This window comes from Tetrao urogallus, assembly GCF_951394365.1.
Source record: "Tetrao urogallus genome assembly, chromosome: 1".
NCBI lineage: Eukaryota > Metazoa > Chordata > Aves > Galliformes > Phasianidae > Tetrao > Tetrao urogallus.
Window position 1 is genome coordinate 38,389,200 of NC_136813.1, and position 26,253 is coordinate 38,415,452.

The window sequence follows — 26,253 nt, forward strand, 5'->3', positions numbered from 1 at the left end:
AAATATAACAAAGAATGGACAGTCCTATAGCAGAGGAAATCATAAAAATGAGGAAAATCAAGTGAGACTCTCTGTGTGAAAAGCCCAGGATTTAAATCATATAGTCACAAAAGATTGAGACTGCAAAGGAGAGCATGGCTAGGATAAGATCCAGAAGAATAAATACTAAGACAAAAGGAGTTTAGAAAGGATGGAATTAATGGAACTAAGTTTGGGAACAAGAAGAAAAGTGTGTGTGGTGCTTGCCATGTGAATCTCAAACAAAGCAGAAGGTTCTACAGACTGCTTTCACTTCAGCTGCCATATCTCCAGATCTTTTGCACAGACCACACATAATCATCCTTATAATTATCCACACAGCTGTGAACCTCCTTTTGTCATTAGTTATTCTACCCATTCAAGTGACACTGAATCCTGAAGTTTCAGTCCTGCATCCCAGGGAAGACAAATTAACAACACATAATTTCTCTTCCATTTCCATTCTTTCCTAAAGCCAAACCAACAAACAAATCTACTGGGGGGGGAGGGGTGGAAATTGAGGTAAGCAAAGCCAAAGACTTCAAAGTTAGGAAGTCCCATAAATGGAACAGTACTGAAAGCTCATGAGTAATTATGTCATCAAAGTAAAGGTTTGGATAGTTTTAAAACAAGTAAAGCATTCTATAATTCAATGAGCAAGGAAAGAATAAAACATGGCTTATTAAGTGAGTGCTATTCGTCTTGTGAGTTGGTTGATAGGTCATGTAGAATAAGCAAACATGATCATGCAAAAAACTCCATTATAACACACAGGAGAAATCTTAGAACTGGTATTTTTCAAGATTTTTTGAGTTGATTTTAAATCTTAATTGCAAATCCACTGTATAGATTATTTTTCTGACAGCTTTTTCTTATATAATTAAGATCAAAATAGAATCTGTGATATCTTACGCAGTCATTTTGAAATTTGACATGCAAGCTGTAAAACAATTTGATATGTAGGCTTTTGAGAGATTTCAAACAAACAGTGTCTTAACACTAAACTCACTGTAAAATATTTTATTTTATTTTATTTTTACAAAACAATATGGAATGTAGAGTGCTTATTTCACTATTTTATGTCATGAATAATGATGTAAGGTCTTCCTAAGGCCAGTGGAACTATCCATGTAACCCTACTTACACACAAAAAATATCTGTACAATTAACCCAACAGGATGTTCTTTAGAAATGTACCAAAGCAAATTAATAAAACAGAACTCAACCTCTCTATCCTATGACATAAATTCCATAATATACTCCAGAATATTACAATTAAGGTATTTAACTTAGATATGTGAAAATACTGTAGCTACAAATCCATAAATAGCCCCAACAGAGAAGTTCTGTAAATACATATACTATTATCAGGAAAAAGAATTCCAGAACAGAATTTGGGTATTGAGCAGAAGGAAACAACTAGAAAGAAAGGTTTGGGGATACAAGTTCCAAGGAAAAAAAAATGGAAAGAAAAAAAAAAGTAGTAACAAATATATTAATACGGAGCATAAAACCAAAACTTCCTTGTTGACTTGCTTCTCACATAACATACTACCAACGCCACACTCCTGGAGATCTCCTGTTCTCTACATTTGAAATATTGTGGGTATGTTTCATGATGAATTCTCATTGATTTCACAAAACAAAAATGCTTTCCCAACAGTTCTGATGTTTTAAAATAGCTGCAAAATATGTAGTGATATGACCAGGGTTTGAAACTAAAAGGCAAGATTAAGATATTGGGAGGAAATTGTTTTCTCAGATGGTGATAAGGCACTGGAACAAGTTCAGAGAAGCTGTGGATGTCCCATCTCTAGAGAGATTCAAATCTTGGATGGATGAAGCTCTGGGTGGCCTGATCTACCCCACAGCAGTGGGGTAGGACTGGATAATCCTTAATGTCCCTTCCAATCCAAGTCATTCTATGATTCTATGGCTCTGCAATTATATCGTTCTGTGATTCTGTGTTCAGGACAAAATACCAAAGGGAGCCATGAACTAGCAATTTTATACTCACTGTACCAAGAAAATATTAGCCTTAAGGCTTCCTGAGAGTTAAGAATGTATGGCTGTTTACATATCTGGTAGCATCTATCATTCAGGACTGAAGTGCAGTTATATATATGTGCACAACTATGTATCTCCATAATGAAGTACAAAAGTTGGCATCATTTACAAAGAGTTAATTTCTACAAAAAAAAGAGCAGATGTTGAGGCATAGGAAGATTTTTGGACCATGGAATCAGGCACTGGGTAGTCAATAACACCACCAACATTTTTGCAGTATTTGATCATTTCTTTTCAGAACATTCAAAATTGATATGGATAAACCAAAAGGTCTAGGACAGAAAAACAAAAATGAAGTCTCAGACTGTATAATATCTTAAACATTTTCATATTTCAAAGGGGCATTTTCATTAATAATACAATGATATCTACATTATTTTGAATTTTGGCAAACTTTAGCATATGACTTCAACAAGCCTAGTATCTACTGATTACTAGATGTTGTTTCACTATCAATAAATGAAAAACATGAAAGAAATAGGCTATAAAATCCCCAAAGGAGTAAATTAGATATGTATCACAGAGTACTTATGTGATGTGATGATTTATTGGTGATAGGTAGACGGTTGCACTGGATGATCTTGGGGTCTTTTCCAACCTTGATGATTCTATGAGGAAGTTCATATAAATTAAGTGGTGCCATCAAAACCTTGTAAGCATCAGCCAGTGTGTAAGATCTCTGAAGATGCTCAGCAGTGCACAAAATATACCATCTATACAACAGTATTGGATTTGCAGCAGTTTTTAAACTATTCTGTTCAGAAACCCTGGAGAGTAAACCTTTTGTCTTACCTCCATTATCTTAATATTTTCTATCAAATCCTATCCTCTAATGATCTTTGAGTTCCCTTTCAATGTAAGCCATCCTATGATTCTATGATTCTTAGTTAGAATAACTTCCGATGTTTATAGAATTCATAGCATCTCTGATCTTTTACCTAATATCATATACTGCCATTCAACATTCAACAGCTATTCGACATTCATTTACTATGAAAAGAACTCCACTGCTAACACAATTAAGAGCTTAAAGCAGAGAATATATGCTTTAGAATATATTCTCCACTTCTGTAATTTGTACTATGAGAAAAAAGCTAGAATTTGATGTATATGTGCAGCTATGTTAATCTAAAAAATGCAGTTATCTCTTTATCTAAACTAAGTATTTGATATATTTTACTTTCAGTAAGATGTTAAGTTATGCCACAAGAATGCTAGATGTCTCTTTTCTATTTAGAAACAGACCTGTATGTTTACTTGCCACAGAAGAAGTAGTAAATGACAAGGGAGCTAGAAATAAATTTACTTTAACCATCAGGAGTTTGGGCAGTCAGAATTAAATCAACAAAGAGTTTCTCATCCTCATAAGACAGTACTTCTGGAAGCTCTGTCAGAGCTACATTTCCCTCTCCTAATAACTTTAATGTCTGTTTGAGTTGGGAGTGGGACTGAGAAGAAAAGAAAAGGTTCAACATTCAAACACATTTCATGTGAAGCTATCAGAACCTGCCTGTGACTTGCCGGTTCGTATGAGCTTTTTTTAGGTATCACTCAGTTCATGACTCTTAAATTCTTTTCTATAACACCATTTAGATGCAGAGTTCCCAGAGAGGAGACGTCGCTTTTTCAGTGGTCACCTGACACCTCAGCGCGCAGAACATCACCGCCTCACCCTCGCATTTCGGTTAACTTCTCCTAAAGTTGGGTGGCCACAGCTGGCGGCGCAGCAGGCCACGTTCCCCCGGGAAGCCGGGGCCGCCCTCCCTCTCCTCTCCCACAAACAGTGGCGCCTGAAACGGATGAGCCCCGTACCCCAGCTCCCAGCAAACTTTCCTCCCCGAGCCCCGCTCCCGTAGCTCCTCCCAGCCGCGCGGCAGGGGCACGGCCTCCCGATCCTCCCGGCCCGCGCAGGGCGAGCCAACGGGTTTTCCTACCTGTGCCCTCCTCCGTCACCTGTTGCAGGACACCCGCCGTCCGCGCAGCCCCTCGGCGCTTCCTTCTGCTCCGGCGGCGCCAGGGGCTTCTCGGGTTCCCGGGCGACCTCCATCCTGCCGGGCGCCGCCTCCGCCTCCTCCTCTTCTTCCTCCAGGGACTCCACGTAGAAGACGGTGCGGGGCGGCGGAGGCCCCGGGCCGTGCCCCCCGCGGGGCCGGCCGCCGGCGGGCAGCAGCGTCCCGTTGGGCGGACTGGCGGTGGTGGCCGCCGAGGAGGAGGCTGAGGAGGCGGATTTCTTCCAGAAGGCGCCGTTTCCTCTCTCCTGGCTCTTCAGCAGGCGGCTCTGGCTGGGCCCCCAGTGCTCGAAGCTGCTGTCGGGCGGCAAGCAGCCCCCCCCCGCCGGGCCGCCCGCCGGCGAGGGGTGGCTGAACAGTTTCCAGCGGAGGCGAAGGATATGTTTCACGTCGAAGTCTTTCCTGCCGGAGCCGGACATGGTGCCGAGGCGGGCGGAGGACGCGGGCTGAGGCGGGACTCACGGCGGCCGGGCAGGGCCGGGCGGCGGCGGCGGCAGCTCCGGGCAGCGCTGCAGGGCGAGGGCTGGCAGCCGGCGGCTGGAGGGAGATGCGCGCACACACCAGTGCGGAGAGAGAGGGAGGATGAATGGATGGAGCGATGCACAGAGCCGAGAGGAGGTAGAGACACCCAGCACAGGGAAGGGAGAGGAAGAGATGCCCAGAGCTGACGAGAATTGCACGATGATCAGTGGAAAGGGGTGGAGAGAGAGGCAGAAATGAGAGACACCTCTCAGGGGAGACAGGCACTTGCGAGAGAAGAGCGGGTGAGAGGCTGTAAAGAAGCGGTAATTTGATGAACGGAGGGGCAAGCGGAGCCGGCGGCCGGAGAGGACCGGCAGCGGCAGCCACAGCAGGAGGCAGGTGGCTCTTCCTCTGCCTCCTGGAGCTCCGTGCCCGGGCGTTGCTGGAGGAGGAGAAGTCACCTGGAAGCCTCTCTCCACCTCCCGCCTTCCCATCCCATTTCTCAGGGGAGTCCTATGCCTGCAGTTATCTGGGATAGCAAAGCCAGAGAGCTGGCACAGGGTTAAAGCAGGGTTCCTTTATATATGCTGTATGTAGGAGGCGGGGGGACTGGGGAGGGGGGGGAAGAGAATCTGTGAGTCTGTCAATGTCCTCACTATGCAATTTTCTGTGTGTCTCAGTGCCTCTCGCCAAGCCGCCCCCTCCCTTCTATGTGACGCAGATGTGCTCTGGGGCCATCAGTGTGAAGAGACACAGGGAAAGGGATGCTTCAGTCATCCTCATGCAAGTAAGTCTGCAGGTCGCTAATTGTCTTTCACAGCCCCTGCTTCTCCCTCTCCAGCACCTTGCTATTTTGGCTTGTATGACACTATGTAATACTGGGAGAAAGATACATGGAAACAAATGCAGCAGTAGCAGTGAACACAAGAGCATGAATCACAGGAGTACAAACTTAATAGACTGCATGCTGACTGGATGAGGTTACAGGTTAACGATTTATTCTGCAGGCTCCATTCATTAGCATCTTGGCTCAGTGTTGCTGTAGCAGTAGAAAACATAGGCTAGACAAACAGCATGTCAAACTGAAATAGTACTGCACATCTGTTTCTTACCTTTTATGTGGGCTCTTAATGCAGTCTGACAGTGCTAAACCCAAGGGAAGTTCCTTCATAACAGAGAAATCTGTTTGGGAACATCTGCCCACATGGGATGGATGTCACAAAATATTCTGTACATCTGGGACATTCTGGATTCTGGAATTAAAAGCTTTGTGGTGAAATGTGGGAGAGGGATACTACACTGCAAAACTACACTGCATATCATCACCTGCAAGCTTATAAATTACAGTGCATGAGAATTTGCCAGAAATAAGACAACGTACAGAATGCCTGAAATCCACCTGTACTTTAGAAAGTAGTATTTTAGAAAAAAAAAAACATGTGTTGCTAGGAAAGTGTTGGGAAAAAAAGTTTCTTTGAGGTGCATTCAGCTTCAGTCTGCTTCATGCACTGCTGATGCACTTATGAGCTACCAAAAATTTGTTATACTAACATATTATGAATTCAGGAATAAAAGTTGAAGAAACTCTTTCCATCAAGTTAAAATGTTCTGACTCATCATTCATAAAACACTACAGCTTTAGAAGCCCTTCAGAAAAACAGAGAATTCAAACAGTAATTAACAGTTTTGTTATTGTTTTATTTAGTTTGTCACTGCAGCTGTACTTCTAGTTGCAAACCAATATTAGGCTTTCTGTTTTAGCTTTGATTAAGTTCGGTATTGAACAGAACAAGAAATTCAGGACATAAACTCCTACTTTCTAGGGAAGAAAAATTTCTACTGTGCATTTTAAATATTGATTTCTTTCACAACTGGACTGCAAACTCCCTCGGGTCTCAGTTTTGCCTTCAGTATTCAGAGCTTTAAAAAAAAAAAAAAAAGAAAGAAAGAAAGCCTTTAAAGAAAGCAGAAGAGACAGGAGTGGAGAGGAGTGAGGAAAATTACCTATTTGCCTATTTTCCTTACCCTGTTGTAATTCTTAGATAGGATTAATCCTTGATTAATGTATTAAGACTTCAGTTAATCATTTGATGTGAGTAGTTGATAGCTTTTTATTTGGCTTCATCTTAACTTTGTTGCATAGGTTTTCTTCAGTTACTTAGATAAATATAAATGTCATTATATTGTAACATTTTTTTTCTAAATGTACTTCAGATGTCACTCAGTGAATATATAGAGATCACCCAACAAAGTGATTCAGTCCTTTATCAGCTTTCTGCTACAGACTAGCAATCAATTATGAAGAAAAAAAGTAAAAATTATTACAGATTGTAACTGAAAGAGTCTCATGTTATTTTTGTCTAATGGTTGAAGTCTCAGCTCTTCAGTGTATTCTGTGTAGTTTTATATGCATTTTAACACTACTTAACTCCTTCACATTTCAGTATATAAGCATTTTTTGCAACTAAATGATACATTAATTTAGTATATATACCTGATTTTTCACTAGCGTCTTGCAGTTAATTTCGGGTATGAAAATGTATAAACAGTTCTCTATCATCAAAAGAAATCTAGAAAGCTCTCTTAATCTTATTCAGAGCACATTCACAACTATGAAGTATTTTGTCAGTGTACAGTGAAGAAGAGCTAAACTGAAAAAAGCTATACTGGAGAAGTATCTGTTGTCACTACATATACTTCATGAATAAATCATTTTTCCTAGAAAAAAAGATGAAACTGTTTTTCTTAGTCTTTCAGAGTTTCTTATCTTCATGTTTCCTTGCAAGTAATTTTGACATATGCCAGTGAGGTAAAGGACGTATTCTAGACTACCGCATGACAAAGTGAACACAAATATCTTTTAAATTACAGTTTAGATTCCTGTTACATAATGTGATTAATTCTATAGGTTATGTAGACTTGTACCATGTGAACTTTCTCTTCCTCCCAGGAAAAATAAAAATGATTCTTTTTTGTAGGTCTAGGCACCTTGCTCACATATACACAGCACGAACAATTACAACAAAAACATTAGTTTATTAGTCAGCGATGTCTTAGACTATGTATACAGGTCATTGACATGAACATGTGAACAAATATGTGAAAATAAATATCTCTTAGTTACTGAAGAGAAACATTTTGATATCTTAAGTTTCCTTCCTTACCCATGAAGTGTAACCAAGATAATAATTAATAAGGATAAACTGTCAAGTCTGTTATACGCTAGAACGTACTGTATTGCATTTATTTTTGTTTATTAAATGACATATTGCTGAACTCTTCACCTCTTTCAACTTCCCCAGATTAATAACCGCACAGAGCTTGAATAACTTTAGCAGCTTTGCTTGAAAGTGCTCATGGCTTTTTCTTCTTCATCTGTTTAGTTAGGTTAAGAAATAAAAGAGGATAGTCTTTATATCTCTGTTGTGTAAGATTTCTGAAAGTTTCTTGTTGTGTTTCTGTCACGGAGTTGACCAGATCAATCTATGTCCGTGACAGAGGCGACAGGCCTCTGCCCTCCCCCCCCACCCAGTCCCACAAAAAAAATGGGAAGGAAGGAAGGGAGGAAAAGAGCAGCGGCAACAATCTATGGAGGAAAACTTATTTTACTATAATATTGGAATACAAGATAACACAATATATACAATTTAATTGAAATTGAGATTAATAAATCAGACAAGATGAGAGAGAGAGAGTTCCTGGGACCGAGTCAAACCTGAAAAGCTTGGAACGGCTAGGAAAGCACTCTCCAGCACCCACTGCCAGGCAGCAAGAGAGCGCCCCCCCCACCCGGAAGGGCCAGATCCCGTGACTTCTGTAATGTACAGGGATAGGTACCTGAGATTGGGGCAGTGACACTTTAATGCCCCGTACACTACATGATGTTCTGATGTGGAATACTGAAACCCAAAAACAAAAAAACAAAAACAAAAAAACATAGAACCATGACAGTTTCTAAATGCATTGCAAACTAATTAAATTCACAGTTATGTTCTGGCAAAAAAGAAAAGAAAAAGAAAAAGATTTCTGCTCACTCTTTTTAGGAAAAATGGCCTAGAGATATATATTCTTTTAATGAATCTCCCAAGTAATAAAAAACTGTTAAGAGAAAAGGACTTCGTAGTAGGTACCCAAATTGGTCAAATTTGATTAACCCCTTTTTTTCCTTCTTCCCATTGCAAACCTTGTTGATATTGGCCTAATTCTTTGATTGGTTTTCACATGTTTTACATCAAACCATTTATATGTTGTGCCCTGTACCCCAACAAGAATTGGTGGATTGGAAATACTGGTAAATTGTAGTTTAATTTATTGGTTGCTCATGGGCCAGAGGAGGGCCACTAGGATAATCAGAGGGCTGGAACACCTCTCCTATAAGGAAAGGTTGAGGGAGCTGGGCTTGTTTAGTTTGGAGAAGGCTCTAAGGAGACTAATTGTGGCTTTCCAGTACCTGAAGGGAGCATATCAACAGGAGGAGGAGCGGCTGTTTGCAAGGGTGAATAGTGATGGGACAAGGGAAAATGATTTTAAACTGAGGCAGAGGAGGTCTAGGTTAGATGCTAGGAGGATGTTTTTCACGCAGAGGGTGGTGACTCACAAGAACGTGTTGCCCAAGGATGTTGTGGATGCCCCATCTCTCTATGCGTTCATAAGGCCAGGCTGGATGTGGCTCTGGGCAGCCTGGTCTAGTGGTTGGCAACCCTGCAAGTAGCAGGGGGGTTGAAACTAGATGATCATTGTGGTCCCTTTCAACTCAGGCCATTCTATGATTCTTTGATTTGGTTACCCTGTGACTGAGACAGCAGAGGGGCAGTCTGACAAAATGGCGTCTCACACCGAATTGCATACAAACCAAAAACATGTAAATGAGTTCTTTCATACAGAAAATACTGCATCCACTGACATTCATCGATGCTTGCTGAATGTTTATGGAGACCAAACAGTGGCACAATGAGGCCGTGGGTGGTGTGTTTCTGCAGTGGTGACAGCAACAGTGGGTCACCTCTGCTGTGCAGACTTTTATTAGTGTGACATGCAGGCTGTTGCTCATCTCTGGTAAAAATGCATAACCAATGGCTGTGACTGTGTTGAAAAACTGTGTTTTGTAGCTGAGAATTTGCTCTATCAAACAGTGTTATTGTATCTGTTGTAGTTTCCATGAAAATAAGAGGCATTTCTCTAGGAGGCATTACTTATGGAGTAGCATGCATAATAAGAGAAAGGATGATTAAGAAGAGAAAGGATATAGGTGTCAACAAACTAAAAGCATTAATGGTAATTCTATAATTTAATTTGACATGTAGTTATAATGCAGAAGACAGTAAACTTTGCTGAACAAAAAGCATGAAGAGGAGGTCACTGTGCTTAGATAATGAGCAGTTTTAAAACAGTTCTCATTTGAATGTGAGAATTGTCATGTGAATAAATGAGCATGTACTTCAGACATAAAGATGCTGATTTTGTAGGTGTTTAATCATGCACTCAGAAGCAAGAATCTGAGAGTGTAAAAAGGTGCTATGAAAACATGCCTACAGGAATACTCAAGCTAAAGAAACTCATGGTATTGGACATCCACAGAGAGATCCAAACTTAGTGAAGAAAATGGCAGCATCATGCATGATAAAAATGTAATTTATTAGACTTATTTTTAAAACTTCTGTCATGCATAAAGCTTTATGAAATTTTGAATCAATATAGATAATAAAGATGCAGAACTGGATAAAGATGACAGTAATGAATAACAAAGAAATTCTGCATAAGGTATACCTGTAATGCTTTGAAGTTGTTAATAGCAGGAGTTTGAAGGTGTTGATCTGATTTTTCTCTCAAAATGCTGTAAATATTTCAACAGAAATTACTAAACCAAGGCTAGACAGCCAAGCTTAGTAACTATGATTGTTTTCTAATACAAGAAAGAAAGAACAAAACTAGAAAAACCGGTAAGCCAGAACTTATTTACATATAAACTCTTGTATGTGTTTTATCTATACTGAGTTTTCAACTGAGATTTCAGTGTAGAGAATGAGTTTGTTTTTAGATAAATTGAAGAGTTACATCATGTTATTTCACAAAATCAACAAAGAGTTAGGATAGTACAAGATAGGTGTGTATCTGTGGTCACATGACCAGCCACAATTATTTCAGAGAGTAGCAAGAATTTTCAAAGCCATATTGGATGAGGCTCCTGGACAGTTTGATCTAGTGTCTGGCAACTCTGCCCATGGTAGGGGGTTGGAATTAAACAATCTTTAAAGTCCCTTTCCAGCCCCCCTGCCATGGGAAGAGCTGCCAACAACTAGATCAGTCTGCCTATGGTTCTATGATTCTAAGCCATTCTGTGATTCTAAGAATTACTTCTCTGAAGTTGTTACTTAACTGCCCCCTTAGTAATGCTAGGTAAAAGAATGATAGATTAATTAAGTGCTGATTTGAACAGACACATTTTTACTTTTTATCTCATGAGCCTAGACGAACACAGCCAGTTACTTTATATTGAGGAACAATTGCTTCTTAAAGTTGTATGAACACACCCTAAAAAGCAGTTTTTAAAAATTTCATTTAGGAAGAGTAAATGCTACATGATTTGTCAAGGATAAAAAATCACAAGTAAACTGTCTTGAAAACATAGTAGTTTAAAATCATGGATATAATGATTGAATTCTTTTTTCTTATTTTTTTTTTTTTTTAATCTTCTCCTATTTCTCTTAGTGGCTTTAAGACATTGTCTTTAAGTGAAATAAAAAATATTGAGGTTCTTCTATTCCAAAATCAATTCCCATAGTTTCTCTGTGGTAATTACCACTTCAGTAAGGGATGCCTAGTTCATGCATTCATTCTGACAATTTCCAGAATATCTATAGATTAAGTTTATTTGAAGAGATTGTCAATGCCATCTTTCCAAAATTATGTTCAAGTGAAATTGCTATTCCAGACCTATGCAGGTTTGGCAGAGCACGCACCTTTGCACTTATATGTCATACTCCACCATTTGGAAGTCATTCATCTGTACCATTTGCTAATCCACATGGAAGCTGTTACTGTCAATTATATATGATAGCATTTCAGTATCTTTGTAAAATTATTACATTGTCTTGATTTAAATACTACTGTTTTGACAATGCATCTGTAAGTTATCAGCTGAAATTCTGGTGATGCAAAGAAAATAGGATTCTTTTTCTTTGCTAGATTCAGGAAATGGCTGTATTTTTTCCTTTGACTCTGAACTCTAAGAAGTGGCTTGCTTTCATGTTCTGTTCAAAAAATGTGCAGTTACTGCTGATCTTTTATTCAACATTTATTTACAGTCTGAAGTAAAAACTTTGGAAAATTATACATTAGAAAATAACAACAATGAAGTTTGAAAATAGACTGAAATAAAAAAAAATAATAATAATGAGTTCACCAATACATGTGTATTAGTAAATTAATTTAGAATGAGTTAAATTAAACAGAGTCAATGGAGGTGGCATAAGATGGCCAATACTGTTAAGGCATTATCACATACACTGAAACGATGAAATGGTTTTGGTTGGTACAGACTGTCATTCTCAGAAACTAGTGCAGGAATCAGCATAGGAAACACACTCAATAGGCACTTTGGATATAGTCAGTGTTTTAGAGGATAAGAGCAGTTAGCCATATAGAGGTAAATTGTGCCATGCCTTTTGGCCTGAGTCCCAGAGCCTGAGCAGAGCAGAAAACAGGCACTGGGAGATTTTATTTACTGCTTTAGACATGACCTTATGATACTTATATTTCTGCTTAAAGGTTTCTTTGAAGTAAAGAAGAAAAATATGTTTTCAGGGGTTTTCACCCTTGAAAACCTTTCAGCATTTGACAGAAAATGAACGATTTCTAGAGTTCTCTTAAGAAGGAAATCCAGTAAGAATAAAAGCAGGTTTGTAAAGCTGTATCATCAGGAAAGTTATCTTTTGAGCAACTTTCCAAGTTGATATGGCTTTCAGGGTGCTGGCATCTGAATAAGCAGCAGTCTTAATGTCAGAAAACACTGGGATGCAATGTGAATACAGCAGTCACTGATTACAAAGGAAAGAAGTTGATTGGCTGAGCTGAATAACAAACACGATTTTTTATATTTACCCACAACTGATACTAGGTATTTTATTACATTCCTCTATGCCTATTTTATTTTTAAAGGAATGTTTCTTTTTATAAATCTGACTCATACTTTTATTTCCTTCTTTATTTGATAGAAATAAATACTGTACTCGTATATGATAATATTAAAAAGCGAAGTTCTTGATCTAAGAAACATAGCATTATTTTAGTTTTAAGAATCTTGTCTGATAATATTATTTGCCTTCTAAATGGCTATAGAAATGTAGGTATGTAAGAAGTAGAAAAGTAGAAAATATGAATATTGGTAGAAGAAAATATGAGTATATTGATAGTTTCATTTTGAGGAATAAATAGATTATAGAATACAGTTGTTCAGAACAATACTTTTGGTCACAAATATAGTAATCTTATATTAGTGTATTGAAGTTTCACTAGTTCAGAAATAAAGTGAAGAACAAGATTCTGTCCTCTTGAGTGTTCCTTCTACAGTCTACAATTAACATGAAAAATCTTGAAGTACAGAACAGCAGTTAACTTCTGTTAATGTATAACATTTACCTTTTTTTTTTCTTTTCAGTTGAAAAGTATAAGCAAAATTCTGTTATTAAGCTGTATCAAGAAAAGTCATCTAGAAATGTGTCTACATTTCATTCACACAGAATTACTTAAGGAATAAATCATATTGCTCTTGAAATGTATGTTTGAAAACATATGAAAACAAATGTTATGAGATGTTCATGATGTCTCCTCACTTTCTCTCCTTATCACAGTCTCATTGTCCATTGGAGGTAGTTTCTGTCCATACTGCTTTTAGTCCTTAATGGATATATGCACTTAGAAGAGAAGCCTTTGGCTGTTTTTAGGTCATGTAAGAATAGTTCTCCCAGAGGTCTCTTCCATTGCATGGGATGTTATTCAGCATTAGATGATACTACTTTACACTTCACTTATTTTCTGTTTGCAGTAGATGGCATTGTAGACTGTGCAAAATTATATACTTCCAGTTTAGGAAGTTAAGTTTTTGCCGCACAAAAATAAAAATTTCTACTTGCAACTTGTATTCTTGTACCAAGTGCCATATTATAGTAGTAATACTATAATACCACAGCAGTGATCTTTCATATTCATTTTAGCTGCCACTTACTGTCAGCTATTTTGCATTGTTTTGGTTTTGAAAGACTTGAATTTTCATGTAGTTTCCAAACTTATGCCAGTTTGAAGTGCTCTGTCAACTGGATGATGTATCCTATTTTCTATGCAATTGGACTTGATGATCTCTGAAGATTTATTCCAATTGTTCTATTCTGTCTCATCCTGTCATGCATGAGGAAGTTGAAAATGTTGAGGAGTTACTGTGCAGACTATGCCTATGCTATGAGTATGTATTTTTTCAACTACATGGAAGTCAGTATATAATTGACACTCATTAATGTAAAAATGAAAAACAAACAAAAAAAAGACTACATTCAGATATTCCTGTTCTAGCAGGTTTTGGACTGGCATCAAGTGTAACGTAGGTGTTCTGAGCAATTTAAAGAATCAAATAAATGCTTATAATGGCATCTTTTCACCTTCATATGTATGAAAGCTACAGTAAGTTTCATGGTATTTTTTTGAAAACTGTTATTTAGGTGACTAACTACATAGCTAGATTGTTACAACTGATGAGCTACCATGCTAAGCATCAGTATGTTTGCCATCTCTAGTGACCGATCCCTGATGAGTCTCAGTTAGCTGTGCTTATAGTAGGCAAAAAAAAGGCCTCTGTGTTCTCTGGAGTAATGATCCTTAGTGCTTCTGAATTACCATCTTCTGATGTTCTTTTTCCTCAAGATTTCTTAGCTTTTTTTTTTCCATACAGAATCTCTAACCTGATGATTGTCACAGTCTGAACTCTTCTTTCTTGTTTCCCACTTTTATTTTTTTAACCTTGCATGTCTTTAGACCATTACTTTCACACACTTAATTTTTTAATAGAAACTGCTGAAGTCTCACAGTTGTGCTGCGGAAAACAAAGCTGATGCCATAGGTCAAGGGTTGCAGTAACATACTGTAATTTGTTGTATACACATTTGCAGAGGAAGTATCAGTTTTACTGTATTACAAATGGTAATAATTATCAATGACAGTAGTCCTAATTAATTCTAATTACTACTGTGTACTACTGTGTACTAGTATATTTTCAAACCTACTAAAAGTTGTGGATTTGTTGTTTAGTATTTATCTTAAATCCATCTCCAATAATTTCTGAAAGCTTAATTTCTTAAATTGATATCATTTCTAGATTTTGGATAGAAATATCTTGTTTCACTAAACAAGAGACGAAAGAAAAAGAATTACTCAGTAGTCAATAGAAATTTTTGATTCACGAGTATTTACATTAGTACCTGTAAATATATCTACCCATTGGCATTACCAAGAGGCTACCAGCAAATGTGGGAATAGCAGGTGCTCTCATTCACAAAGCACTTAAGAATTAATCATAAGTTTAAGCAACTTAAGTAGACTGTATGACTGTATGTCACCTTTAATGGCTCATATACCTTTTCATACTTAGTAAAATGTGCATCAAAAAATCAAATATGATTTTCAGATATAATTCACATTTTGTTGAACACAACTTATCTCTTGGCAGTAGAAAAAATGTGTTCTAATTAATTGGAATTTGTATGAAACACTCTCTTGATTAAATGTACATTACTGTTCATTAACATTTGGCAATAAAGAGTTCTTGGAAAATACTCCAATATGAATTCTTTTTTATTCACATAAATTGCGTGGGCAGTAATATGTTGTATCTGCATCATGTTCTCCATTTTGAAACAACTGATAAGCAAAGAAGTGAAGATCGAAAAAAGCGTTATATTTTACAAGCTTCAATAGTGCAACATCTATTTTAGTTATTGTCATGGTTTTATGATTTTTGGTTATCAGTATTCCACATCATAACAGCATGTAGTGCACTGGGAGTTGAACTGTTAATGCTCAAGTTCTGGGTACAAGCCTGGAAGAGAAGAAGAACTACGTTCCCCAGGGGACTTTGCAGTCAGAGAGGAGATAGAACTCCTGGCAGGGTCATCTGATGTGCTCTTCTTCACCTACTCTTCTTTGTTGTCTCTTTTTCATCTCCCTGCTGCTCAACCGGATTGCACATCTCACCTCAGCATTATGGTGAGGCCTATCCACCTTTTGGACACTCTCTCTCTCATTATATTTGATTTATTATTAGCTTCAATTCTTATTATATTTTATTATGGTGTGTTATCTTGCATTCCAATACTATATTTAGTAAATTAGTTTGTTTCTCCTCAGATAGTTGCCACTGTTTTTAATTATTTTGGGGTCCCCTGTTCCCTTTTTATGAAGGCGCAGATTTTGCGAAGTTCTTCCACCCTGCTGGTCACAGAACTGGGCCGAACCAGCCTGTAAACCATTGACGTTCTTGGTGGAGAATGTGGGCAGAAGCTGCTTTTTAGCTTTTTAGAACGGACCTCTCTGCTCTCGGAGAGCTTCATTGGGAAAGTTTATCTCTTTCACAGGTGCTCACTGAAAACTTGACCTTGAAAGTCCAGATGGACTGCCAATATTCTGGGATATTTGTAAACTTTGAGCACTGCTAACTTGCTTCTGTAAAGACAAAGAAAAAAAATGATTCCGCTTTCTTTTTTAAATCATTGACAGTTATCCAGGTTCAATATTTTTAATTATCTTACTTTCACTTATAGAAAAGAATAAATTTATTGTACTTGAAAATAAATACTTTCACGCAAGAGAGTGAGGGTCCTAATAGCTGAAAAACCTAAATAAAATAAAAATATTAAATAAGAACTCGGATAAAACTGAAAGAGTCAGTTACATGAGCTAACATTACTCAGGACAGGTATGAGTTATGCATCTTCACAAAGTCAGCTTCTGAGCTGAAAGCCCATATAATAGTGATCAAATGACAGTGAAATTTGTGTTGACTTTTTAGTTGTTTTTTTAACATCATATGTTGTTTTGGGTATTTCTGTTGATAAAAACAAAAAATGCAAGCCTATTAATGTTCAAAATATGTTCAAAGATACATTCAAAAACAGACAAAGAAATTTACAGATAAGTCTAGGTCATTTCAGTTCTCTCTTAGTCTTTCTCAAACAATTCCTTTTTCACTGTTACTGTTGTTTCAAAAAAATGTAATGCATGCGTAAGAGCTCTGGAGTTGTCAACACCGTTTGCACATTCTTCCATGTCTCAAGCAGTGTACCACTGAGGTGCTGTTGAGGCCTTATATCTCCTGACATTGTGCAAAAAAGTAACATTGATTCAAAAAGTCCTTTGGAAATGATTTTTCAATGTCAGAATTGATGAAATGTGACAATTTTTATGAATATAACTCATGCTTACTAGGAAACAGAAGCTAGCAATGGTTAGCTAGGTGAATGCTTTCTATATATACATTAAAAACAGGTATTCGTTATACCAGATCTGTAACATATTGTCACGGAGTTAACTAGATCAATCTATGCCCGTGACAGAGTGGCCATAGGCCCCTGGGCCCCCCTGGCCCCACAAAATGGGAAGGAAAAGGGATAGGGAGATGGGAGCTGGGCTCAAGAAAGACCAAAAAAAAAAAAAAAAAAAAAAAAAGCAGCGGCAACTATCTATGGAGGAAAACTTATTTTACTGATTATGATATCAGACTAATAAATCAAATGAAATAGGAGAGAGAGAGTGAGTTCCCAAGACCGAGTCAAACCTGAAAGGTTTGGTGCGTCTAGGAAAGCACCGTCCAGCACTCACTGCAAGGCAGTAAGAAGACTGCCCAACCAGGAAGGGCCAGACTCCATGACTTTCACAATATACAGGGATAGATACCCGGAATTGGATCATTAACACTTTAACTCCCAGTGCACTACATGGTGTCATGATGTGGAGTACCGAAAACGAAAAATCTCATAACCATGACACATATCATCCTTCTTGCACTTGAAGAGAGTTTATACATCCTAAGGATTTTTTTTCTTTTTAATCTGCCTACATATTTTCCTTTATAGTATCTTATAGAAATTATTATGTAGTAATTTAAAGATAGTGTCCTCTTTTACCATATGTCCCGTACTGTATACGAAGTTTGAAATATTCTGTATTCCACATTCTCATTTGTTTTCTTTCTTTCTTGAGTATGTTAAAGTGCTATATGAACGAATTCTTCATAGTACTTTACACAAGGGATGTTCTGAAAGTAGTGCCTCCTATTTTATTATGTTCGCCCATGATATCAGAGGTGAATGCTGATGCTATGACAGTAGAGAGTGAGGCTTCCCAACAATATTCCATTACATTTTGTTGCCATATGACAGATGGCTGCAGAGGGGCAGTCTGACAAAACATCTCATATGGAAGTGCATATGAAACAAAGGTGTATCATTGAATTCCTCCATATAGAAAAAAAAAAAAAAAAAAGCATCCATTTACATTCATTGATGTTTTCTTCACATTTATGGAGACCAAACAATGGATGTGAAGACAGTGAAGTAATGGTGGTGGTGCATTTTAGCAATGTTGACAGTCAACAGTCAGTCACCTCTGCTAGTGCTGATTCTTATGGGCATAGCATACAGGCTCCTGTTCACTTCTGGGGAAAATGCATAGCTAATGGTGTGACTGATGAAAAATAGTGTTTTGTAGCTAAGAATTTTCTCTGTCCAATATTGTTATTGTGTTCTTTGTATCTGATGTATTTTTCATGCAAATAATTAGGAGACATTACTTTCAGATTGACCAATGTAATATTGAAAGCATAAAATAAATTGTAGAAGCTGGAAAGTATGGAAACTTTTATTTTATTAAATCTACTTTTAGTTGTTTCTAGTTAAGAAATTGTAATTAATTGAGTAGGACTAATCCTAGTTTTTCCTTAGATATCAGAAATGAAGTGTCTCAGAACTCAGGCATTTTTTTTCTAGTGCTTTATTCCATCTAATATATATGCACCGTATATTTTTTTTTTATAACCTTTTGCCTGTTTCATATCTCCATCTGTTTGGCAGTAAAGAAAGAAGTGTCTTGATACTAGATGTACAAATTTTTATTGTGCTTGGAGGAATTCTGAATCATGAATAGTAGTACTTTTTTCAGATAATTTAAGAGAAGTATTAATTTGACATCTCTGAACCATATCACTTTTCCAGTGTGTTCCTTTTTCTTATTTTGACTTACATCAACAACTGAAATGTGGAAATCTGAGTTGCATTAATTAACATAGCAAGATTTGTGTCAAAATGTTATTGTTAAAAAAAAAAAAAAAAAATTGTTAAATGTTTTTAGCAGTGATGGGAGGAGAAGCAGATGCTGTAAGGAGCAAGACCTATTGATTTGTCTGTCCAGATATGCTCCTGTTAGCCAGGGAGAACCCTTCCCAGGCCGTCCTGCTTTTGTGTTATACTCATTGTGATAGGCCTTGTCTATGGCAAAACGGACCAGCAGGTGTTGCCAGGCAGCAGTGATCTATAGATTAGCATACTTTATTACTGCTTTTTTCTTGACCTTCCTCTACTTCTCTTTCTCTGTCTCAACGCCTCCAAACAACTGTTAATTACATTTTTTTCCCTGTTGGTTCCAGTTTTGCTTTGTCTTTAACCAAACTAGATATTTGTGTTACTATTCCCCGTGTAACCTTGCAGGTTATTATTGATGTGGCTGTCTAGTCACTGCTGGCCTATATACTGACATCCCAGAGGTCCTCAGTACTGTCTCCAATTACCTGTGAAGCTCAGCCCCTTCTCAGATAACTCTGCCTTAACTACCTGTACACACTTGCAATGCCTCATGGTGCTGTCTTCAATTTATGTCATCGCACTGTTACTTGTCACATCCAACAATTTCTCATGTCTTGTCATGTCATGTCCCGCTCAGTTAACCTAATCTCAGAGAATGCTCTAGCCAGCAGACTTGTCATTGTCTTGCAGTCCTAAGATTCTGAGTTTTACATAACTTCAGAGCTATTTATAGCCAGCCTTCATTCTACCAGCACTTGTTTTAAATACAGACATTTTATTATATTTTTAACACAGATAACTGGGAAGACTGAAATGTCAATGATAAAAGAACTGTATGAGAAAAAGGGATTAAGTGCTCATCACTTTCGTGCACCTCTTCCTGCTTTATCGGTAATCAGCAAGCTTTTCTAGTAACACCACTTGTAATATTTCATATTGAGAGATTTAGATAACTATTATATTACACTATTTTTTATTTCTTTTATCAAATGCAGTAAATAAAAATTTTACTTCTATTTTTTTGCTGTATCTGGTGCACTGGTATAATGATCTGTCATGTTTTGCTTGTTGCTTGTTTCTTTAGGAAGTTTGACATCATCTTTTCACTATATCCATACTTCGTAGAATCATAGAATCATAGAATCACCAAGGTTGGAAAAGACCTTCAAGATCATCCAGTCCAATCATCCACCTATCACCAATAGTTCTCACTAAACCATGTCCCACATCATAATGTCCAAATGTTCCTTGAACACCTCCAGGGTCAGTGACTCCACCATCTCCCTGGGCAGCCCATTCCACTGCCTGACAACTCTTTCAGAGAGGTAATATTTCATAATGACCAGCCTGAATCTCCCCTGGCAGAGCGTGAAGCCGTTCCCTTTAGTCCTGTCACCACTTACATGAGAGAAGAGGCTGACCCCCAGCTCACTACAGCCTCCCTTCAGGTAGTTATAGAGAGCAATAAGGTTTCTTGTGAGCCTCCCCTTCTCCAGACTGAACAATCCTAGCTCCTTCAGCTGCTCCTCATAAGGCCTGTGCACAAGACACCTCACCAGCATTGCCGCCTTTCTTTGAACCTGCTCCAGGGCCTCAATGTCTTTCTTGCAGCGAGGGGCCCAAAACTGGACACAGTACTCGAAGAGCGGCCTCACCAGAGCTGAGTACAGGGGGACAATCACTTCCCTGTTGGTTCTGGCAGCACTGTTTCTGATGCAAGCCAGGATGCCACTGGCCTTCTTGGCCACCTGGGCACACTGCTGGCTCATGTTCAGCCGAGCATCAATCAATACTCCCAGGTCCGTTTCCTCTATGCAGTCTTCCAGCCACTCTGCCCTAAGCCTGTAGCATTGCCTGGGGTTGTTGTGGCCAAAGTGCAGGACCCGGCATTTGGTCTTGTTGAACCTCATCCCATTGGCTTCAGCCCAGCTATCCAGCCTGTCCAGATCCCTCTGTAGGGCCTTGCTACTCCCAGGCAGATTGACTCTTCCAGCCAACTCAGTGTCATCTGCAAACTTACTGAGAGTGCACTCAATGCCCTCATCAGTAAAGATTTTGAAGAGAATAAGGCCGCAGCACCAACCCCTGGGGAACACCACTCGTGACGAGTTGCCAACTGGGTTTACCTCCATTCACTACCACTCTCAGGGCCCGGCCCTCCAGCCAGTTCCTTACCCAAGAGTGCACCTGTCCAAGCCATAGGCTGCCAGCTTCTACAGAATACTGTGGGAGACAGTGTCAAAGGCTTTGCTGAAGTCTAGGTAGGCTACATCAACAGCCTCTCCCTCCTACACCAGACGTTCATAGAAGGAGATCAGGTTGATCAGAAGCATACTTTAATATCTCTCTTGTTATAAAACAAAATGAAAAAAAGGAAAGACAAACCTGTTTTCAGGTTTTGTTAGATATTTATTTTTTAAATGATCTTATAAAGTTTAATAACATAAGAAAAGAAAGTAAGTTACAAAGCTACGTCTAATAATTTTATAGTCCATTGTATTTATATTTTGTGTGAATATTTCCCATAGGTAGGAGAATGGGAGATTGTAGGTAAATAAGAACAAGTATGTTTTTGAACTGAATTCTATGAACAAAACAAATTTAATTGTTAGTGTTAATAAAAAGGACATTCTGATTTTAAGTTAATTAAAAAGCGCACTCAAAGTTAATTCCAGTTTCCAAGGTATTGACTGTTCCTTCCTTGCTCTCCATTTTATATATACAGGAAACTATCACCAAGTTTTTGGAATTTTACTCTTAGAACTTACAATTAATATCTCTATTTTAGCTGCTTACAATGCTTTTCTTTTATTTCTGAAACAAAACATGGCTAAAGTATAGTTGCCAATTTAGTTATCATAATTTTATACTAAACTCCAAAAAAGATTTATTTAAAAAAATATGTGGAAATAACACATTGATGAATCTGATACACACATTGCCCCAAACTTGATCTTCCTGTAAATGTGTTTTAATTGCAGAGAAAGTTTTTGGGCTTGCTGACCATATATGGAACATAGTCTGTGGCCTCTAGTTCCTCTGCAGTAGTGAACTTCAATCAGGTCCTTCAGATCCCTGGATTTTGGACATCAGGACTGTTGTGGTTTTGCCATTTTTTGTTATCAGTATTTCACATTAGAACATCATGTGAACCAGTGGGAGTTAACGAGTTTATGTTCTGGTTCCGTTTACTGCCTTTTATGGGCACTTCGAGTATGGGAAGGGGAGGATCTGGTGGCAAGAGGAAGTGGGGCGGAGCTCCGGACAGGGCCCGACCATCTGCCTCTCTCCCTCTGGCCCCGGCTCAGCCGTTTCTGCTCACTGCAGAGAAAAGCACGTGCTTTCCCTCGCACCGTCGTGGTTTGACTCACGTTTTGGATACTCTTGTCTCTTTCGTTTTGTTTGATTTAGTTAAATAAAGGAAATTACCGCTCCTCCTCAGATCGTTGTCATTGTATTTTCTCTTTGTTAAAACTATCTGCTGGCTCTCTGCCCTTCCCCCTCTCCCGGAGCACACGCGGCCCGGGGCCGGCCGGGTTGGGACAAACCATTAGTATCCGTTCCGTTTTTTTTTTTTTTTTTTACTTTTTTTTTTTTTTTTTTCTTCTTCCCTGGGCCTATGCCCCCGTTACGAACTTATACCTAAGGATAACCCCGTGACAAGGACAGATCTTTCACTACATTGCTGTGGACAGAAGAATTAGTTTTGTAAGACCACAAGACTAAGTAGGCATAGTATTGCACAAGGGGGGAATTTCCTCCACACTTGACATTACTTGCACTTACCTTTTTTTTAATGTGGTTTTGAAAGATAAACACTAAAATCACAGTCACTACTATTCCTGGGCACCATTCAGCTGCATCAGCATTGAAAGTGATCTAATAGACGCGACGCAGGATTTGTGTCTTAGTGAAGTGACAACTGTTTGAAATATATAAATAGACATCTGTCTAATGTAGTGCTCTATTCTAAAAATTTGAGGTATTTAATTAGATTTTACCTATTTGTACTGTTTTAGATTATTCTAGATTATTCTTAATATTCAACTTCTTAGTATTCAACTTCTTATCCTCAGTATTCAACTTCTGGAGATGGGGAAGAGGTAAGAAAAAAACGCTTTAAAAACAAAGAAACAATACAAATACAAAAATGTGAAGAAGCTGGAATTGGTTTTGTTCTTCTTGTCATTCTAAAGGGTTTTATTGGTCCTCATGAACTTTTAAAACTGATATCCTGACAAGGCAATAGAAGAATGTGGAAGAACAAAAGGTGGCAAAAGACTTTAGGGAAGAGAAGTAACCTTTTCATAAAATTTATTTTACTAGAGCTGATTGTGAGTTTACTGATGAAGATTAATGGAATGCTATTTTTAATTAAATTTTGAAAGTATGGGCACACCTACAGAAATTTTTTGACCAGATTCAGTATCATTTAAAATGTTGTGACAGTAAAAAGTAAAAAAATCTACTATTAACAGTTAATGAATTCATCTGTATAAGTCATATTTATTAGGACTTTGTTAAGGGAAGTAAATGTAGATTGAAGGTTTTTATTTTTTGCTTGCTTGTTATACAGAAGCAATTAAAACTGTGTATTCAAAAAGATGCCAATCCAATTTCATGAAATAACTTAGGGCAATTATGTTAAAAGTAAAATCTATTGTAGTTTCAAAATTTATCGTATGACATAAATGCTTCAGGTATATTTTTATTTTTGAATAACTCATTTTGAAATGATAAAGAGTACATTTAAGAAGCATTGTTATAATAAACACTTTCAGTAAGATTTACTTACTCCATTAACAGATGTAAAAGAAACCAGAATAAGCGCTATCTGAAATCAGTATGGGATTAGATCTAAAAAGGAATTTAGACTCTGTACTTATTGCAGTACCTAATTTTTAAGCCTATTTTTCTGATATGTTTGTTGCGAACTGAAATCCCAGTCATTTTGTTAGACTTCTAGCTTCCTAAACAAGGTTATTTATTTGAGATTGACAAAGATTAGAATGTAGAGTGAGAAACCAATTAGATAGGCATTAGTGAGAAATATCTATTCAGTGCAATTGCACTTCAGACAGTACTGATCTCTAGGGAGGCTGCTTTCTCCATTCATGATTAACTGTCCTCACTCTTAATATGTAGAGTAGAACAGGAAGAGTTTTGCTTCTATTTCACACAGTAGTTTATTAGAACATAACAGATGCAGATTCCTTCATCTCTTTGCAGTCTTAAACTGACTTATTTTCTTCTTTTTTTTCCCATGTGTCTCCAGGCTATAGATTATTGTGTAATGAAGCTGCAATGGAAGAGCAGGATTTAAAATATTTGTTTTTTCTTCAAAGAGAAAAGCATTCATAAGCTACTGGATCAATATCTATGTTCTCCTATGCAGTACATCAGTCTTTTAGAGTTTCTTTTGGTCCTTAGAGTTTCAGTTCAGTATAAACTGAAGAGTTATGGAGATGTAGTTCTCTGTACGCACCCAGAAACATCTTTAAAAATTACTTGTGTTTATTCCTTTGCAGTATAAGTTTCCATGCAGTTTCAGAAAAATGTTTGCTTGCTTTTGATGGGAATTCATCTGATAAATTCCTGTGTGGTGATTTGTTCTTGTTTATTTATGTATGCCATAGCTTCTCCTACTACAATCACTTAATTACAGGCAGAACTTCTGCAGAGCCCTTTCTAGAAAGCATTTTGCTATAAGAATCATAGAATTGTAGAACTGTATAATCATAGAATGGCCTGGTTTGAAAAAGACCTCAAAAATCATCTAGTTTCAATCCTCCTGCCATGGGCAGGGTCAACAGCCACTAGACCAGGCTGCCAAGAACCTCATCCAGCCTGGCCTTGAATGCCTCCAGGGATGGGGCATCCACAACCTCCTTGGGCAACCTGTTCCAGTGTGTGAAGAACTGTTTTCTTGTGTCAGTTGAACAGATATAAATATTTAAAGTTCAATAATTTGAAGAAATTTAATTTCCATGAGACTGGAGACTTTGAATGGAGAATGTTATGAGATATAATTTTGGCCTGTGCTGATACATCAGAGTGCAAGGAAGACATTTAGAACTATCTTCTAAGCTCAGAACTGTGCTCGTCTCCCACTTGGATGTAGTATGTTCAGGATTTCATTACCATTACTGCTTGTTTTCAACCTCCCAGGAATTACCTGCAAATTGCTCTTGCAACTATTACAACCTTTCTCTTGGAGGTTTTGTATTACGTCTCCAGACCACAATTATGTAATAAAAATAATTACAACTGTCTTCTAAAACTTCATGATTTTTTAAGTGATATTTTAATTTTTATGAATTTATTTGTTCCTCAATTGCTGGAAAGTTGAGGGTCTTTCTTGTTTATTTTTATGTTTGTTTAAAAGTTGTGGATCTTTCTTGTTTATTTATATGTTTGTTTAATTTGAGTGCTACTGGTATCTGTTTCTAAGATGACTTTTATGTTAATTTCAACTTGCAAAACAATATAATATTGATTACTTGTGCTACATGGAAGCTACTAACTTCTGAAATTATTAACCTCTGACATGAATGAGAATTAAATGTAAATGTTTTATTTCTAAGGACACTGTAAGTTTAATAGCTCATTACCCAAGGAGCATTGGGCTATTTTTTCTTGCTAAGAACTATACATAAGTCAGTACAATTTGAAACAGGACAAAATTAATGCCTATCATAAATCATTGCTCTATTGCAGTATTACTACAGAATTTCTCAACTCCCTATCCCTACAATAACATTTAGTAAAACAGTGCAGTATTCATAAATAATAAGCCTTCCAAGATACAAGGGACTCAAATTGAAAAATTAGCTCAGATAATGGAGCTGGCTGACAATCTTGATCATATAATTACAGTGCACGGGTAGTTTATCATAAGACTAATAAAATTTGACAACTGCTATGTTTTTGGTGGCATTACTGGTTCTGCAAATGCCATATGTTCATTGGATTTTATACTGTGTTGTGCTTAATGGTGTACTTGCAGCTATAAACAGCATTTGTTTATTATAATTAATCTTTAATAAATGAGTTTCCACATCAGATTATAATTAGATCACCATAAGTAAATACCTTTTCTCTGCATTACAGTGGCAGAGGTAAGATTCTTGTTATGTTCTCGCGCATTCACATTTTGTGATACTGAATGCAATTTAATTATGCTTCTCTAAATCTTCTATGAGAATTATCTACAGTATGCACTATATGTCCTGCTGACATATAGATTTAACTTGTCCGAGCTGATACATAGGTCCATGGATCCCAGCTGGAAATTACTTTACGGAGGCTTTTTCAAAACAATAAAAATTGGATGAATAACTGAATTATCCAACCTGAAA

At 37.6% G+C, this 26,253-nt stretch overlaps 1 protein-coding gene across 2 annotated transcripts in view; it reads right to left on the reverse strand.

Annotated features, from left to right (window-relative positions):
* KLHL1 (kelch like family member 1) overlaps nt 1-4,513 on the reverse strand; it is a gene marked incomplete at both ends in the record, with an annotated part of 246,694 nt that extends 242,181 nt beyond the window's left edge. For both annotated transcript variants that reach the window (XM_079536205.1, XM_079536204.1), the window contains one exon: nt 4,020-4,513. In XM_079536205.1, the coding sequence (XP_079392331.1) occupies nt 4,020-4,513 (494 nt within the window). The remainder of the gene's footprint in view (nt 1-4,019) is intronic.
* Nucleotides 4,514-26,253: the final 21,740 nt, after the last annotated feature.